At 51.0% G+C, this 18940-nt stretch overlaps 1 protein-coding gene across 5 annotated transcripts in view; it reads right to left on the bottom strand.

The window, feature by feature from the left end:
* Positions 1 to 18940, bottom strand: part of GMDS (GDP-mannose 4,6-dehydratase) — a 434343-nt gene that overhangs the window by 54762 nt on the left and 360641 nt on the right. For all 5 annotated transcript variants that reach the window (XM_088831391.1, XM_088831388.1, XM_055406579.2 and 2 more), the window contains one exon: positions 11261 to 11379. In XM_088831391.1, coding sequence (XP_088687517.1) covers positions 11261 to 11379 — 119 coding nt within the window. The remainder of the gene's footprint in view (positions 1 to 11260; positions 11380 to 18940) is intronic.

Here is an 18940-nt window from a genome sequence, read left to right as displayed (position 1 = left end):
TCTAGCCTGGTGGCCACGCCGGGCAGCATGAGAGCAGCGGGGTCAGAGGACCAGGCGGGCACCCGGCAGGAGTGGGCAGGGTGGGGCCCCGGGAGGGTCTCTGAGCTGGGACCCCGCGGACGGGCGGTGAGAGGGAGGCAGAGCGGGCGCGGAGCCTGCGTCTCTCGCTGCGCCCGGGGCAGCCAGGCCGGTCCCAGCCGTGGAGCTCCCAGCCTCGTCTCCCGCTGAGACTCCACCTCTCTGCTGACATCACTCCAATCTCGGACAGGGGGCTGTTACTTCAGAACGAACGGATGATAGGATAAGCTTGCACAATACCCACATCTGTTTGCACAGATCTATAAATAATGGCTTCTCCTCATCACTGCATTAAGGCCTCCGCTCTCAAGGGCAGGCAAAGGCCTTGGTTGTCTTGGATGAGTTTGGCTCTGAGAGTAAAAAGGAAGAAGAAAACGTGCTGGGAGCATGTGGCTGGGGCGCCTGCTCTGTGTTCAGCTCAAACCCCGTGTCATCAGGTAACTTACAGAGGCAGCAGTCACTCTGAGATCGGATGGATCCTTCGTTAAAGAACGTAACCGACCTGCTGCCCAGAGAACTGCATCCACCGCCCGTGAGAGTTAGCGAGGGCTGCCCCAGCCTCCAAGGCCAGCAGCATGAGACCTGCGCACACTGCTCCTTCAAACGCCTGCCACTTCAGCTGAAGCTCATGTCGCTTTAGCTGTTATATTTTATTTTTTTTAATGGGTTAAAATCCTAAGTATCTCAGAAGTTCATATAAACATAAAATGAGGGCTTAGCTTTCTCAAGTGGGGAGACTCCGTCTCAGTGGTGAGTGGAGGCTGGTAAGCAGGGTCCAGTCTCCACGCAGACACTTCGGAAGGAGGCTCGGGTCCGCTCAGAGCGTCTCCTCCAAGTTCTCAATGGGCCCAAGCCCACGCCCACTTCTCTCCCAGCTCCACGGAAGATGCCAAGTGATGCTATTTCCACCTCTCAGCGTCAGAGAGTTCACTCGACTTGGCTAAACGGTGTGGATGTAAGAGAGGGCAGCCGCAGGCCACCGTGGGGAGCTGGAGCTCTGGGGCAGGGCTGCTCAGAGGAGACGTGGGCCAGCGCGGCCCCAAACGTGAGCAAACGTGCGGGCCCTTCCAGAGAGAGAAGGCAGACCCCGGATGCTCCTTCACCCGATTCCGCTCATGCAGAGCCCTGACGGACAGCTGGAGAAACGTCATCAGAAGCGGCAGCCGGGAAGGCTGGGGTTTTCCCGCAGAGCAACTGGACACAGTCAAGGCTCAGCACGTACAACAGGAGGGCTCACAGCAGAAACCTGGCCACGGGACGTGGGCTCGCTCCTGGGGCCCTGACACCCGGCCACGGGACGCGGGCTCGCTCCTGGGGCCCTGACACCCGGCCACGGGACGCGGGCTCGCTCCTGGGGCCCTGACACCTGGCCACGGGACTCGGGCTCGCTCCTGGGGCCCCCCAATGCCACCTCCCTGCAGTCCCCCTGCGTCCTCTGAGCCTCATACACCACACACACCCCAGCTCCCCCCGCCCCATCCCTGCCCCAAGAAACAATCCCTAATTAGAGGAAGAATCTGCATGAACACAGAACGCTTGCTATCTCAGCCAGGAGGCGTTTAGAAACGAGTTTCTTCTTAAACGTATAATAAGGTTTGCCCTTGTTGTTTTGACTGAAAATATAGATATGATACCGCAAACTATGATAAATATTTCCATTGGCAAAACACTGCCCCCAACCCCAGCAGCACACGGTGGTTTTCACATGGTTGCAGGCTATTCCTACAACTCTCTTCTCAAAATTTAACAAGATTAATGACAGAAAATTAGTCAAGACAAGTAATGGCCTGTTTGGTTTATGCATCACTTCGAGTGCAAGAGAAAAGCGCTTCCTTTTCACATTACTTATTACCTAATAAGTAAAAAGGTGACGGGGAAGCGAGAAGCAAAACCTAACACCGACAACAACCCCGAGAACACAGTCTCCTCCAAATGCACATGTGCACACACACTCCCACACACGCACACACAGGCATGCACACGTGCGCAGACACATATATACACACAGACGCTCACAGACACACAGATACACACCCACACACATATATACACAAACGGGCACATAGATACATATACACACACCCACACAGACACACACAGACACACACTCTCACGCATTCACACAGATACACATACACACACTCACAGACACACACACACACACATGGGGACCAGTGCTCCTACCTGGATTATGCGTATGGCTTGGGTTTATGAGCATGAATACTTCGCACATTGAAAAAAATAGGAATTTATATATTTCATCCCTCACAACTTTTGGAGTATAAGACAGTGTCAGTAAAATGTCATACTTTTTTCCATAAGAAAATATAAACAAAAAATGTACTGATTTTTAGGAAAAAAGACGTGAAATTGCCTCCACTGTAGCATGAAGGGTATTCACTTTTTCTATAGTATTCACTCTAATAAGCACCTTGGAGGTTTATTTAAAGCAATGTGGATTTTGAATTAAAAGGATATTTAAAAACTCAATCCTGACACAAGGGACGCATGATACATTTTCAGATTACAAAAGAACACGGATGATTTTCTTGAAGCGTGCACAGTCTCCTTCAGCAACGTGGAAGGGGCGTGGGGACGATCCGGGAGGCTCATTTGCCTCCATATTCTTTTGTGCCCTCTTGATGTCTTTTTTTTTCACTTACATTCCAGCTTTCAGCATTGTATTCAAAATGAAAACGCCAACACATTTGCCTTCCTATTCCTTATCTCCTCTAATGAATATAATTAGTCTCCTGCACGATGTTTGCAGCAAAACAAACATATAAGTCTGGTAGTTAAGGAAGAAAACGCAGGTGAATTAAAAGTAACGACAGAGAAGACCCCACGGGGCTGACGTGGAAGGTGGTTCCAGGAACGGAGCTTCTGCCCCGCTCACTACAGTCCAGAAGCACAGTCACCCAAAGTCCACCACAAACACGCTGGGCTTGGGTTTACAAACCTTCGCCTTCTCTTGGGATCCAAGGGCCAAATGTTTTAAAGGCAAAGGATTACAGGAAAGCACGTGAAGTGTTTCCCAAAAGATGAGCTCCTGGACTTTCTCCAATTCCCAAAGGCTGTTTTTGACAGATTGCCATTAAAAGTTTTGAGGTAAGGGAACTACTACATAAATTAAGTCGCTGGAAGAACTTGACTCCTACCCAACTGTGGAACCGAGTCCCCATCAGTTCAGAGGTGACCGACATGTTTCTTGGGCTCCCAGGAGACTTCCATCAAAGCCTGGCTCTCCTCTCGCTTTAGAGACAAGGGTTCTGGACCCTGGCCCTTTACCTTAGACACCCCCATCAGTTCTTGGTCAATCTCTTTCCTACCTTGGAAAAAAAACAGGTAGGGATGCCTCCAGCTGTTCAGAACCCTATGTCTCCCCAAGAGCAATCCAAAGTCACTGAAGGCAGGAACGGGGTGTTCAGAGAATTTCTTTTATCTCAATTTATCAGATAATAAACTCGGTCCAATGTCTACTCAATTCAACTAGCATTTAAGCGATCCCTGGAGGTGTGAGGGCAGAAGGAAAGAGGAGAAAAGGAACCGAAGTGGCTGCAGGCGCTCACTGGACGGCAGACAGTTCTCACGGAAAACCCAGAAACTCTAGGCTTTTTCATTTTACAGCAGTCTGCCCTCACTGCCACCCTGCATGGCACACACACACACAGACACACAATCGAACTCTCAGCTTCCAGAAACTCGCTTTCCCTTACCGACTCATGAAAATGCGGATTTATTTACCAACTGTCTGCCACTGTGCGAGGCAGGATGTAAGGTTCAGAAAGGACCCAAAGCAGGTTCGGCCTCGAGCAGAGAATGCCCAGTCCACCAGGGAGGGTAAGATCTCTGTCAGAAGGGGCAAGGGCTTGGACGCGGTGACTGTCGGCTTCACCTTGGGCCTGATGTTCTGTGATCTCCCAGGCTCTGCTGCTCAGAGTGGGCTCCAGGGGCCAGCAGCCTCTGCATCTGGCATCGCGGGGGTCCTGTCAGACTCTCAGGCCCTGCCCAGACCTACTGATTCCAAATCTGCATTTTAACTAGATCCCCAAGTGCCTCTCAGCAGTTAGCATTGGAGGATTTGTGCTCCATGGGAGACAGACACAGCCAAAAGGCGTCCTAACTCTGACAAAAGGAGAGTTGCTCCTGGAGAGGAGGGGCCTTCTCATCACAGCCACAGCCCCCCGGGGCCGGAGCCAGGGCCGGTCCTCTCCCTCCCTGTGAGCCTCTCCGCTGAGCACGCCCCTCGGCTCCTCCTGGTCACATGAGTGTGAGGCGTTGGTGGGACTCGACTGTTTAGAGTGCCCAGACTAGCATCAGTTGGCCGAACGTACTGGTTTCACGCTTTGCTTGTCCCTAGTATTCACTGTAAACAAACGTCACTTTCCATCAACACCGTTTCCTCACGAACAGCAAACATGCAGAGTGGCCCGCTGTGGCACGTCCCGTGCGCTGACGGGTGTCACCTGCCTCCGTCCCTGGGAGGCAGGCCCTCACCCCCTCTTGGGTGAGGCTCAGCGCTAACTGCTACCCGGCGGGGCGGTGGAGTGGGGCCAGGCCCGGGGCCGCACATGGAGCCCCTCACCCAACGCAACGGGCCTCCTGCGTGCGGAGCGACGTGCAGAGTCCTGGGAGAAGGAGCTGGCGGCGACGGGGAAGGGGCCCTCAGGCCCGGCTCTGTGCTGCTGTTTTCCTTGCCCGTCGCTGCCTGGCGTCTGACTGTGCGGAAGCCGTTCCCAAGGAGGCCCGGCCGGCCCGTCAGAAGGCCAGCTGCAGCGGGGCCGCCCGGAGCGGTCCTGACTCTCCCGACTCTCCGGCCTGCTCCAGCTGAGATCGGAACGCTGCTCGTGGGGCCCAGAGAAGATCCAGGGAAGGAAAGTGGAAAGAAAACAAACAGTAGAATGCAGCTTGCAGACAGTGTTCAGACAGGCATCGTGATTTCCCCATCTGGCCCTGAGAAGGAATTCTGTGTCTCAGGCGTGCTGTGAGAGCATGCATCGCTGCGCTCTGTTCCCACGCCCGGCCACGCGGGCTCGGGGCACAGGTGGCCACCGGGCAGGGGGCTCGGCTGGGGGCGCAGGGCGGTGCTCCGGTGTCTCGGGCCGTCGGTACCTCACACCCGCTCTCTTCGTGGGAGATTCGGGAAAACGTTTTGCTTTCACCAAAACTGTACGCGACACTCAAAGGCGACGCTGAATACCACTGAAGCCTTGGCTGGTGGCTTAGTCTGTCATCTGGAATGACGTGAAGGCCCCTCCTGAGATCTGCCATGGGTTCTAGCGAGACTCCGCGCCTCTGCCTCGCAGGATGGGGACGCAGGCCAGAGGGGCCCCGGCTGCAAGTGGGGCCGTGGCGGGGCTCCGAAGGACAGAGAGCACTCCCAGCTGGCAGTCCACGCGGCTCTGTTGTTCGAGTAGGATTCCGATACAGGGTCAGCTTGAGAAGCGCTGGGTTAAACAACGTCACACAGACTCTTTACTGGTGATTCTCCAGGAGGGGTTGTAATACTCAATATTCTCCAGATGAACTGGACACAGACGCTTTTCTAAGGCATTTCCTCTCGACAGAAGTCTCAGTGTGTGCAGGTCTGTGTTAGGTATTTTTAAAAAGGTGTTAGTCCAGGGGACCAGGAGAAGGCTGAACACAAGACGCCGTCTCCAAAGCGGGAGAGCCGCTCTGAATCCGCAGACTGACCCCAGGAGAGCTGTGTCTTCCCGGACCTGTAGGCCGCGCACAGGGAGCCTCCCCACTACTCGGGGCTTTTCTGGTCTCCCCCTCGCTGGCGTTCAGGTTTCAGCGTGCAGATCTCTCATGTAACTGTACTAAGCTCATCTCTATTTCATTTTTCCGATTCTACTCTAAGCGGTATTTTTTTTTTTTAATTCAATTCCCCGTTGTTGAATGGCAGTAGACAGAAATACAGTTGGCTTCTGTATACAGACCTTGTATTCTGTGATGCTGCTGAAGCCACTTGTTAGTTTTCCTGGCTTTTGGGGTAGAATACTGATGTTTCCTAAGTACTCCATCAAGCTGTCTGTGGATAAGATAGACACACGTCTTCCTTTCATTTCTTTATCTTGTGGCTAAGATCCAGGATAATGTTGAAATGGTTTGACAAAAGCAGACAGCCTTGCCCTGAGCCCCACTTTTAGAAGAAAAGCAGTCAGTATGTCCACATTAACTATGATGTTAACTGTTAGTTTTTCTCAAAGACGATTTATCAGCTTGAGGAAATTTCCTTCAATTTCTAGTGTGTTGAAATTAATTTTTAAAAATAATAGTTGTTAAATTTTATCAAATGTCTTTTCTGCCTCTATTGAAAAAAAAAAACACGACTTCTTCTCTTAGTATGTCGAATTACGTTAATTTTCAAATGTTAAACCAACCTTCCATTCCTAGAATAAACCCCACTCTGCTGTGGTGTACCAACTGTTTATATGTGGATAATTTCAATTTGCTAATATTTTGTTAGTATTTTTTGTTTCTATGCTCACTGGAAATACTAGTCAGCATCTTTCTTTTCATGTAACATTTTTACTTTTAGCATCAGGGTAATGTTGGCCTCATCAAATGAGTTAGGAAGTGTTCTCTCTTCTAAGTGAGTGTTAGGAAGGAAGGGAGTGTTTTCTTTGTTAAACATTAAAAATTCAGTTTTTAAAATACACATAGAACTACCGAAATTTATAGACTTTTTGAATCAGGTGTGGCCATTTGTGTCTTTCATGCAATTTGCCCATTTTCTCTAATTTGAAAAAGTCAGTGGCAAAAATCTGTATGTGGTATTTCCTTACCACTCGGTCAACGTCTGGAGGGCTTGTAGCCATGATAACTCTTACTTCTACTACGTGTAATTTCTGTCGTCTCTTTCTTTCCTGGATAGAGGCTTATTGACGTTTTGGTTATATGATTTTCCCCATTATTTTCCTGTTTTCGACTTCATTTATCTCCATTTTTATCTTTGTCGTGTCCTTCTTTCTGTTTGCGCTGGGTTTGATGTGCTCTTCTTCGTCAAGCGTCTTAAGATGGAAGCTGGGATGACTGGTTTGGGCTCTTTCCTGCGTTTTAACATCGGTGTTCACAGCCACACGTTTCTCTCTAAGCGCTGCTTTGGCAGCACCCCACAAAGTTTGGTATGCTACTTTCATTTTCATTTAATTCAAAATATATTCTCATTTCCCCTGTGATTTCTTTTTTTGGCCTGTGAGTTATTGAGAAGTGTGTCAGGTGGTCAGCTCTAGAAATGCCAGTTAGGCCAAGTGAGTTTACTCCTCTATCTGCAAAGACGTTCTGTCTACTTGTGCTGCAGTTACAAAGAAAGGAGTGCCGAAGCACACGGACAGAAAGTGCGTCTTTTCTTCCTATCAATCCTGTCAGTATTCTGAAGCAGCTATAACTCGGTGTATATACATTTAAATTGTTGTGTCTTTATGAAGAATCAACCCCTTTAAAATACGAAAGGGCTCTTTATTCCTTCTAAGTAAATGAAGTCTATTTCATCTCATATAAATACAGCCACTCCAGTTTCCTTATGGGTAGTATCTGGATGTTTTATTTTTTTCACCTTTTTACTTTTAAACTATCTATGTGTTTACATATAAAATGTGTCTCGTGTCAGTAGCATATTGCTTTTTTATCAAGTCCCTTTATCGCTCTTTTGATTATTTAGGGCCTCTACAACGGGTGCAGCTCTCAGAACAGGTAGTATCTGTTTCCTGTCAGCCCCATCTGCTATTTGTTCTCACTCCCTCTTTTCCCGCTTCTTCTGGATGAGCAGTTTCGAGGACTGCATTTTGACTCCAGTACTGGCTTGTGGCTATTTTTCATTTTGTTTTGTGTTACTACTTTCTCCAGAGTGTGTAGCACATACTTTAACTAATTGCAGTCTGTCTTCAAATACTTTCATGCCAATTCCCATCTGGTGTCAGCATCTTACAACAATGCAATGATGCAATGCTTCCATCCTGTCCCCACTCTCAGAGCTACTGCTATTGTACAATTTATTTATATACGTATTAGAAACCACAAATGTATTGCTGTTATTTGTACTTTCAACAGTCAATTACTTTTCAAAGAAATGTTAAAGCGAGGAAAAAACATATTTTCCCACATTTTGGCTACTCCTGTTCTCCTTCCATCTAAATGTTTGCCGGTGACGAAGCCTCCCAGCCTCCGCCTATCTGGAAAGTCTTTAACTCGCCTCCATTTCCGAGATGGTTTCCAAGGGCACAGAACTCGAGGCTTAGGTTTCTTCCTTCAATTCGAGGATGCTGCTACAAGGTCTCCTTGCCTTGCATAGTTTCTCGTAACAAAGCTCTCCTATTTTTGTTCCCCTCTACGTAATCCTGCGTTTTCTCTTTGGCGTTTATCTTCAGTGCTTTGGGAAACTTGGGCTGTCATTTAACTCTCTTCCTGCGCCCTCTGCCCGCTTTCCCCTCAGACTCTGACTGCACCCGTTAGGCTGTTTGCTTCTGCCTCACGGGTTAACCGGGTGGGACTCAGTTGTCTCCCTCCAGCCTGTCTCTTCCTGGGCTCCGCTGTGGACTATTTCTAGAACGGGATGCACAGGGTTACTCGCTTTTCTCCCGCAGTGTCTGCTCTGTCCTCAATGCCGACAGTGAGCTTTCATTTCAGACACTTCACTTTTCACCTCTAGAGGCTGCATGTGGCCCTCATGAGAAACGCGTGCATCTCCTTCTCTCTCCCGAGCAGCTCTCCCCACGAGCTCAGACCGCTGTCTTTAAAGTTCCTCAGCCTGTTTTTCGTGATGGGCTTTCCTCCTGGTTTTAGGTCACTTCCCACTTTGTGACACTCCTACTAATTTTTGGTTGAATGCTGAACGTTAAGAAAATTATGCTTCTGAGTCTAGATTTTACTGTCTTCCTTTGAGGAACACAGGGCTTTGCGATGGCTGGAGGCTCAGTGACTTGTGAGCCCCTGAAGTCTGTGCGTCAGCTCTGCTGCCCTGGTCCTGGAGGAGCCTCCATGTGGGGCACCCCACTTCCGGGCACCCCACCTTGGAGCTCAGGCCTTCTGGGGACTCACTCCATCCTCTGAGGATAAGCAAGGTCGCTGGGTGACGGCTGCAGCTTACGCGCCTCGCAGCCTCAGGAACGCCCTGGGAAGCCTTCACTTCTACCTCCAGGCAGTTTCCTGTCCAAGCCTGTGGCCTTCCCTCGTGTTCAGCAGGAGCTCGGGGGGTCCTGACGCACATTTCTGGAGCTCCTTTTCTTTGCAGGTCACACCTTTCTAGAACTCGTCCACACCGTCCACAGCCCCGGACTCTGAGCCCTGACCTCCGTCTCCTCTGTAGGAGTGCCTCTTCCTCCCTCCCAGGTGGAGGTCGTGCCTCCAGGAAGCCGGGTCGTTGCAGGGCTCGCCCCGCGAGTTCCTTCCCTGCCAGGGCCCGTTTTGGTCCTGCACTACCTGTGGTCCACAAGTTGTTCTCGATATTTTGAACAGTCTCAGTTCAAAGGTAGAGGTTTAACCGAATTTCTGTTATTCCATCATAGTTAGAAGTGGAAGTCCTTTCTTACATTTTATTATTTTTTTAAAAATTTATTTATTTTTTATTGGAGGCAAATTATTTTACAATATTATATTGGTTGCTTTTGCCATACATTGACATGAATTCGCCCCGGCTGTACATGAGTTCTTACATTTTAAAATTGAACCTTGGGAAAATATTTGGCAGATCCTCAAGAAGTTAAACACAGAGTTACCATAAGACCCAGAAATTCTACTCTTTAGGCTTTTACCCCCAAAGAACTAAAAGCAAGGACTCAGATACCTGTATGTTCACAGCAGCACGGCTCACAATAGCTGAAGAGGAGCAACCCAGCTATTACAACAGATAGATAAGCAACACGTGGTCCAACCGCACAACGGAGTATTACTCAGCCTTAAAAAGGAGTGACATGCTGACGCAAGTTACAACGGGGACGGACCTTGAGGACATCAGGTTCGGTGAGATGAGCCAGTGGCAGAAGGACAGAAACTGTGTCATTCCACTCACACGAAGTCCCTGGGGTCCTCCGACTCAGAGGCTGAACACAGAATTTTTGTTGCTGGGGCTAGGGGCGGGGTGGAGAGTCAGTGCTTAATGGAGACAGTTTCAGCTTGGGGAGATGAAAAGGTTCTGTGGACGGTGCTGTTGGTTGCAACAACTGTGAACGTACTTAATGCCGCTGACTCGCCTGCCCCAAAATGATGAAGATGGTAAACTTTATGCTGTGCACAGGCTTCCCAGACGGGGCCAGTGGTAAAGAACCCACCTGCCGATGCAGGAGACACAAGAAAAATGGGTTTGATCCCTGGGTTGGGAAGACCCCCTGGAAAAGGGCATGGCTACCCACTCCAGTACTCTTGCCTGGAGAATCCCATGAACAGAGGAGCCTGGTGAGCCACAGCCCGTGGGGTCCCAGAGTCAGACACGACGGAGCGACCGAGAATGCGTGCACGTTACACATATCCTACCTCAATAATCACCGAACAAGAACCTTCCATCTGCAGTGATGGACTGCCCCCAAATCTTCCAACAAAAATCTGACTTCAAAATTTGTGTAATCAACAAGTGGATGAAGTGGGTGGATTGTTCTGGCATAAGGGGTAGTGCTGGCTGAGCTGAGGACCTCAGTGAGACCCACGGACTGGACACTGCTCACGTACCAGTGGGATCTCCTGGCCACCCTGCACCCACGTTCGACAGTGTCACTGTTATTGGGGAAAGCACACGAAGTCCACGGGGGTGGGGCCTCGGTCAGCAGCCCACTCTCACTGCTTCAGAGAAAAGGGTTCTGCTGGTAATACACCTGAAACTGTCCTGTAAATTTTTGTGGTTTCAAAAATTTTAAATATATAGTGAAAGTATTAAAAACAGAGATTGTATAACGTTCTCACATTGATCTGTTTAGAGGAATTAGTGACAGTAAAATCCCAGTAAAGCATGTATAAACCATGATACAAAATTTGAAGTTAAAAAATTAAAGAGCTTAAAAACATATTTAAAAATTAAAAAGATAAAATAAACTTCTGAAAGACTGAGCTTAGGTGGTGACCCGCGTGTGATGGGAACTGCCAGTGGGACAAAGCGTCTGCTTCCTGCTCCAGAAGGGCAGAGGGAGAGACAGGACGCAGGCAGGCGGAGGGCAGCCGCGTCTGGCGGACGCCTGTGGGGCCTACTCACACGATGGTCTTCCCGATGTGCAGAAACGACTTCTCCACGAACTCCCGCACGCTGTGGACCTCCCCCGTGGCGATGACGAAGTCCTCGGGCTCGTCCTTCTGCAGCATCAGCCACATGGCCTAGGGAGAGAGGCAGAGCGGGTGAGAGCTGCACCCTGCCCTCGGACAGTCAGCGCGGCACGCGCAGCGGGCCTCACACCGAGCCCCCAGGAGGCCCAGACACACACGCACGCACGCACGCGCGTACCCGAGCCCCCCTGCTGCACACCTGGGACCAACAAAGCGTAAATCAACTTCAGTAGAATTTTTCCATCACTCACACCCACGTGTTTGTTTTAAACTTATTTATTTTAATTTGAGGCCAATTACTTTACAATATTGTGGGTTTTGTCATACACTGACACGAATCAGCCACGGGTGTACATGTGTCCCCATCCCGAACCCCCTCCCCCTGCCCTCCCCACCCCAACCCCCTGGGTCATCCCAGTGCACCAGCTTTGAGTGCCCTGGCACCCCCACTTTAAATAAAACAGGTACGAGCAATAGGCACCCCCTCAGAACGCAGACCCCACTAGCAGGTACACTGAACTTCTGCTTTCACATTTAAAGAAAATTATTGGCTGGTGTCTCCCTGGCTGCTGTTAGATAAGCTGAAAAATACATTTCTGAGATCAACGGAGCAGCTAGTTTTCTTTTAGAAAATGCAGTCAACAAAGTTCAATTCCTCTTTATCCATCTGAACTTACGGTAGCCTTCTAAAAAAATATAATCATGCTCATTTCTCCTGTACTCAAACTTTTTTCTTGCGACTATTTTGCATTTTGGGTCTACTTCCAGACCGTCTTCAATCATATTTTTGTCCTACAGAAGAGGAGACTTCTGGTCACTTCACACGCCGTGGCGCTGCAGCTCGTGTGGCGGTAAGTGGGGCGATGGAGACAGCCCACGTCAAGGACGCACTGGGACGCCGGATGAGGTTGTCCTGCAGCAGAGGACGACCTCATGCTGTATTGAAGTTAATGAACTCAGCTGCAAAACTTTTTACATTTGTATTTTTATGTATTCGGCTGCACTGTGTCTTATTTGAGACCTGTGGGGTCTCCTTCCCTGACCAAGGATTGAACCTGAGCCCCCTGCATTAGGAGCTCAGTCTTAGCCACTGGAGCATGAGGCTCCCAATTGTAACACTTCAAAAATTTTACATGAGTTACATTAATAATAGAGCTTGGCCGGTTTTTAAAAGGTACAGAATGCAGGCTCTTCTCTTCATAGTGGCGGTGCGCCTGGCCTGGGAAGCCGGTGCTTTGGAGGTCCCCTCAGTGTCGGGGCCAGGGCCCCGCACCCTGGCTGTCTGCTCCTCCGGGGCACCCCGCTCGTGGGCGGAGGCCGGGCCCTCCTGTGTCTGCCTTGCAGGAGCCTCCCAGCCTGCCTGCCCTCCTCCTGCGGCCTGGGAGCCCTCTCCCTGCACCCTGACGCAGGGGTCTCCCGGGTCTCCCTGGGACGATGGCCCCCACACTGACTTCACTGCAGCCACCTCCCCGATGAAGGGACCATCCTGCTTCCCAAACACACAAGCTGGGGCACACACGCACATAAGCACACACACACACACATTTCGGCTTTCTTCAAAATACTTTCAAAGTTTTTAGGAAAAATCAAATTATGCTTCTGGCTAGAATTTCTATTTGAACGTTTTTCTGAGGGATTAGTGTATATACTTAAGTAGTTTTACTCAAATTTCCATTCTAAAAATAACATTTCAAATAGGTCTTTCAGGACTGCTCGGCTTATTTTATTTCTTTTGAACACTATGTTGGGGCTCAAATGGTTTAAAAAAAATCATATTTTGAATCACGTGAAAGCAAGTAAGGACAGCTATAAAAAGGAGAGAGCGTGGTGACTGGCCGGGGCTGGACCACGTGAAGCGCCGGTGCCAGCGCCTGGGGCGGGTGCATCCCCGCGGGGACCTGGGGTCGCCAGGAGCCTCTCCCTTTCGCTGGGCCGAATGCCAACAATCTGCCCTCTTTTCCATCAGACCGTCCGCGGCCTTTGACCCGCCAGCTTCTAGGCACTTCCTGTAAAGTTCACACTGTCCCAGATCGCAGTCTGGGAATGGGAAGGGAAACGATACAGAACTCCAGGTTTATTTGTTATTCCTGAGCAGTTTACTGGTCTTAACAGAGGGAAAGGGCTTTGTCTGAATCTCCGCTGAGTATAACGGATGGTCCTTGACTGGTGATGGAGGCCGGGTGACACCCGGGTCAGCAGGCGAGCGAGCTCGCGTCTGGAGTGGCCACGGTCAGCGCTCTGTCCCCAGGCTGCGGCGGCGGCCCACAGGGACGCTCACCCAGCCCAGCACAAGGGCCCCTGAGTGGGAAGCGACAGCCCGGCCTCTGCACACAGCTGGGGGCGCTGACCTGGTCCACTTCTCCCCGGACGGATGGCATGACTGAGCAGGGTCCACCTCCATGTGCCTTCCTGATCACAGGCAGGAGGGGTGACCCGTGATCGGCCTGCGGCTCGACACAGAAACACTCCAGAGGACACAGGCTTCAGACGTCAGGGTCCAGTCCCATCTCTCCAGGCACGAGGGGTCCCGTGAGGATACGACGGACGAACCCACGTCCTCACACACTCATCACCTCTGCCCTGACCTGATCACCAGGGCAAATGAAAACCTGGCCTGCTTCTCACTTTTTCACCCATCCCACGGGGAGGAAAGACAAGTGGTTCAGGGGTGCACCAAGGCTTGAGATTCCTCCGCAGAGAACCGTCCCTTGATGGCAAACGGACGCTGCAGTTGTCCAGGTGCGTCTCGCATTCGTCTCACTTTTAAGGCACATAGAGTCAGGGAGACCTGACCCACGCCACTGACATCGGAGGGCCAAGCCTAGACGATTACAGATATTCCCTCCATTTGGATGCATGTTTTCTTATAACCATACAGCTAACCTAGCTGTTTTACAAATCTGATTAGAGAAGTCAAAGTAAAACTTTGATTTAAAAAATTTTCCAAAAAAAGAAAAAAAAAAGAACCCTAAAGCCCTCCTCTCCCACGCCTGCTTGTTGGCCGTTCGGGTCACGGACGCGGAAGCCCCGGGCAGGGGCCCCTGCCTCCCTGGGCGCGGGGCTCGGGCGGCTCCCAGCTGGACCAGTGGAGGAGAACAGCCAAAGTGCATCGCACAGCTGGCCAGCGGCCCGACTCCACACAAGCCCTTCAGAGCACGGGCTGTGTTTGTCTTCAAAACCTGGGTTCGACAATTGCTTCCACCTCGCCATTAACCTCCGGCTCTGTATCCAAGCCACAGACACTTATTAACCGAGCTGTCATCCATGAATAACGAGATGTGTTAATCAAGGTTATGTTTAACTCTGTCCAGCGGACTGCTGCCATTTCAGCCCTGCGCTTGTGTGGTGTGCTTCCAGGGCCACCATCATGGAAATGGTCTAAACGTACACACATACGTACAAATCCGCATGCGTGTACACACACACACACACACGATAGGGGAGAAAGTCCATGGACCATTTTTAATGAAAATCAGAGGCGTTTGGACAGATGGAGACAAAATTCCCCATAGTGCTCCAAGTGTGGAACTCGTCACATGCATTTCTTCAAGCTCATTCAGCAGCTGTCTCCACGATGACAGCCTGGTGTTCTTAGCTTGAATCAGGGCCTCGAGGAGTCCTGGGCGAGGCCGGGTCTTACGTTTGTGGGACCCACAGGGGGAGGTTGAAGGGCTACCCCAGGGTCGGGGGAACACCCCTTACTCTGACATAGTTGGGGAACAAATACAACTTACAAGTATAACTATATTGAGAAAATCATTTGGCATAAAATCAAAACCTCAATCGAGTAATTTCTTCATGGGCAAAAATACTGAGGCTTGTGGAGTCCTTTGATTAAGGGCCTTTTCGACATTTTAAAGATACAAACTTACTAGACAGGGTAAAAATCATTAGGTCATAAATTTTAAAAGACACCAAAAATAATGGAGCAAACTTAGAAGGCTCTCTAGCTCTCGCTACGAACGTGTCCTTCAATGCTGGTACCGAGGCTCTGAAACGGACTGGGCCACCATGTGCCCTGCCCTGGGCTTTCTTCCAGCCACACCCACGGACCTGCGAGGTCCGAGGCGGGGCAATGACAGCCTGGTCGCCCTAGTCCTCCGGGAATCACCCTGACCCAGTTTTTCTGGGAACACCGTCTGCTCTCTGCACACACAGAGCCAGGTAGCACAGCTGTTTCTCCACTGATCTCCGAGGATGTTGCATCCCTGTTTTCCCAGGCACAGCGAGCGCGCACGAGCTGTCTCTCTCCTTCCCTGCGCTCAGGTCTGCTACATGCGGCCCGTCACACCATGCTTGTTCGTTTCCATGTGCCTTTATCCGATTTCCTTTTGCTTGTTCCTATGATTGTTTCTAATAACATTTATTTAAAATTTTCTTTCGAATGTGGCTTCAATGTCTTGCATGATTTTCTCTCTTGTCCATGTTGTTCCTGACTACTTCAAGCTCAGCTCTTTCATTTATTTTATTTCATTTATTTCCTTGAAGTGTGGAATCTGCAAACATTTCCTTAAAGGGCCAGAGAGTAAACACTTGAGGTTTCTGAGCCACAGGCTGAACCACAGCCACTCAGCTCTGCGGCCGGAGCTTCAAACGGCCACGACAGCTCAGGGACAGACCTGTGCGGCTGCACTGCTACCAAACTGGTGGCTGGCTCACAGACGCTTATCTGTCCACCTTAGCGTCGAGCAAACGGAACCTGTGCTGCCCGGAGTTCCTCTGAGCCCCGGTATGTTCCTCTGACACCGCTGGCTGCGGTCAGTGTGCGTGCCCGCCTGCCTGCTGGGTCCTTGTATCCCCGCAACCCCGTCCCCAGGCCACTCCCCCTTCGCACTATTATTATTTGCTGCAGAACCGCATGAGGAAGAGCAGAAAAGCGCAGGGGAAGCCTGCTGCCCCTCAAGGTTCTCCTCAGACACTCTCTCCAGAACCACCATGCTCCCCGCCAGGGGCACACCTGCCCTCACTTCCCAGCATTGGGCTGGGGAGCGTGGCCACCGGGCAGCCCGACCGCGATCAGTCTGTACCCTTGGCCAGGAGGCCCAGCCCGACAGGGAACCTGGTGTCTCCTGCAGGAAATAGTGGGCATTGATATAGACGTTCTCTAACCCTTCGTAACCCTTATGGCAGAAAGCGAAGAAGAACTAAAGAGCCTCTTGATGAAACTGAAAGAGGAGAGTGAAAAAGTTGGCTTAAAACTCAACATTCAAAAAACGAAGATCATGGCATCCAGTCCCATCAGTTCAGTTCAGTCGCTCAGTCGTGTCCGACTCTCCGCGACCCCATGAATTGCAGCACACCAGGCCTCCCTGTCCATCACCAACTCCCGGAGTTCACCTAAACTCATGTGCATCGAGTTGGTGATGCCATCCAGCCTCTGTCATCCCCTTCTCCTCCTGCCCCCAATCCCTCCCAGCATCAGGGTCTTTTCCAATGAATCAACTCTTAGCATGACGTGGCCAAAGTATTAGAGTTTAAGCTTCAGCATCAGTCCTTCCAGTGAACACTCAGGATTGATCTCCTTTAGGATGGACTGGTTAGATCTCCTTGCAGTCCAAGGAACTCACAAGAGTCTTCTCCAACACCACAGTTCAAAAGCATCACTTCATGGCAAATAGATGGGGAAACAATAGAAATAGTGACAGACTTTACTTTCTTGGGCTGCAAAATAACTGCAGATGGTGACAACAGCCATGAAATTCAAAGACATTTGCTCCTTGGAAGGAAAGGTATGACCAACCTAGCCAGAATATTAAAAAGCAGAGACATTACTTTGCCAGCAAAGGTCCATCTAGTCAAAGCTATGGTTTTTCCAGTAATCAGGTACAGATGTGACAGTTGGATTATAAAGAAAGCTGAGCTCCGAAGAATTGATGCTTTTGAACTTTGGTGTTGAAGAAGACTCTTGAGAGTCCCTTGGACTGCAAGGAGATCCAACCAGTCCATCCTAAAGGAAATCAGTTCTGAACATTCACTGAAAGGATTGATGCTGAAGCTGAAGCTCCAATCCTTTGGCCACCTGATGTGAAAAGCTGACTCAGTGGAAAAGACTCTGATGCTGGGAAATATTGAAGGCAGGAGGAGAAGGGGACGACAGAGAATGAGATGGCTGGATGGCATCACCGACTCAATGGACATGAGGTTGAGTAAACTCCACGAGTTGGTGATGGACAGGGAGGCCTGGCGTGCTGCAGTCCATGGGGTCGCAAAGAGTCAGACTCGACTGAGAAACTGAACTGAACTGAACTGAACCATATGTAACATCATTCTGTGGGGCTTTTAGGACTGAAGACTAAGCTGAGCAAATTCTACAGCCAGACGTACACGCCCAGCACCGCATACTCGGCGTGTGTGCCTCAGGCTATGTGACCGTGCAAACAGTGTAGGGAAGAACCGCAAACAAAGGATGTCACCCCCGACACTCGGGCTCGATCCCTCTTGCCGCTCAGGACTCGGAGTCCGGCAGCAGCAGGACCTGGGCGGTGGCTGCGCCCTGCTCCCGGGCTGTGGGCAGAGTGGCCTGACCACCTGGGCCTCGTACTGGACGCACCCGCTCTCCTGCACCTGCCCTGCCTCCACGGCCTCCCGGCCGCTCTGGCCCCCACCTCCTCAGAAGACAGAAGCTGCAAGGCCCCCTCTGGCCTCGTGAGGCCTTGACCTGGAGTGACCTGGCACCCCCCGCTTCGCGGGCAGGCTCAGCCCAAGCCCAACAAAGGGGAGACACGGCTGTGAGAGTCAAGTCGCACAGTGAGGCGCTCGGGGTAAGCGGGCGGCCCTGTGATGACCGGGGCTCAGCTGGCTGTTTCAGCACTGCAGCGGGCTCCGTGCTGGCCTTTAACAGCGGCATCGCTGCCTCTGCTGCCGCGTCTCTGCTCAGCGCTGTTTGCCTTTAATACCCTGTCAGGCCCCCGAGACGGACAGGAGCCCGTCCTGGCCCAGGCTCCGGGACTCTCACATGCTTCCCAGAAGCACTGCTTCCTGGAGCCCAGCCGCCTACCTGAACCAGGTGCTTCCAATTACCTGCTCCCACGCGCACGCCCTGCAAGCCACCCAAACCCGCTCTCGGCTCAGTGAGGCCGCCATGAGCTGTGGGCTCGGGGCAGGAAGTGACTCCACACCCACGGCCACCTGTGGCTCCCTCACAGAAGCCAGCCCTGACTTCCCTGTGACCTTCCCCTCCAGCCCGTCCTGACCACCTGGCCCTGCCCCTCGGCTGACTCTGACCTCTGGAATCCAGCTTCTGAGCTGGTCCTGGGCGCCCACGAACGGCAGGCGTGAGCCTCGCCATGCTGATAACCATCATCACCGGTAACTAAACCCCATAAACACATCAGGGTATGTGCATTAGGGAAATGCAGATTGCACTTTCTGTACAAGCTCAGTTTCCTTAAAACAGTGCTGCCCCAACAGCAGTATGATACAGGCGACACATGCAACTTAGCATTTTCTATGAGCTACACTGAAAAAGGAGAAGGAAAAAGTGAAGCTGATTTAAATGTCTTAGAATGCCCGAATGTAGTACCTTGTCATTTCAACACAGAGTACCCTCAAGACACTTCACGCTGCTTTTCTACGCAGGGAGCCTTGGCACTCCTACTGCAGTCACAGCACC

Source organism: Moschus berezovskii, chromosome 23 (assembly GCF_049115385.1).
Source record: "Moschus berezovskii isolate FMDL1 chromosome 23, NW_MosBer_1.0, whole genome shotgun sequence".
Classification (NCBI taxonomy): domain Eukaryota; kingdom Metazoa; phylum Chordata; class Mammalia; order Artiodactyla; family Moschidae; genus Moschus; species Moschus berezovskii.
This window is presented reverse-complemented; position numbering and strand designations above follow the sequence as displayed.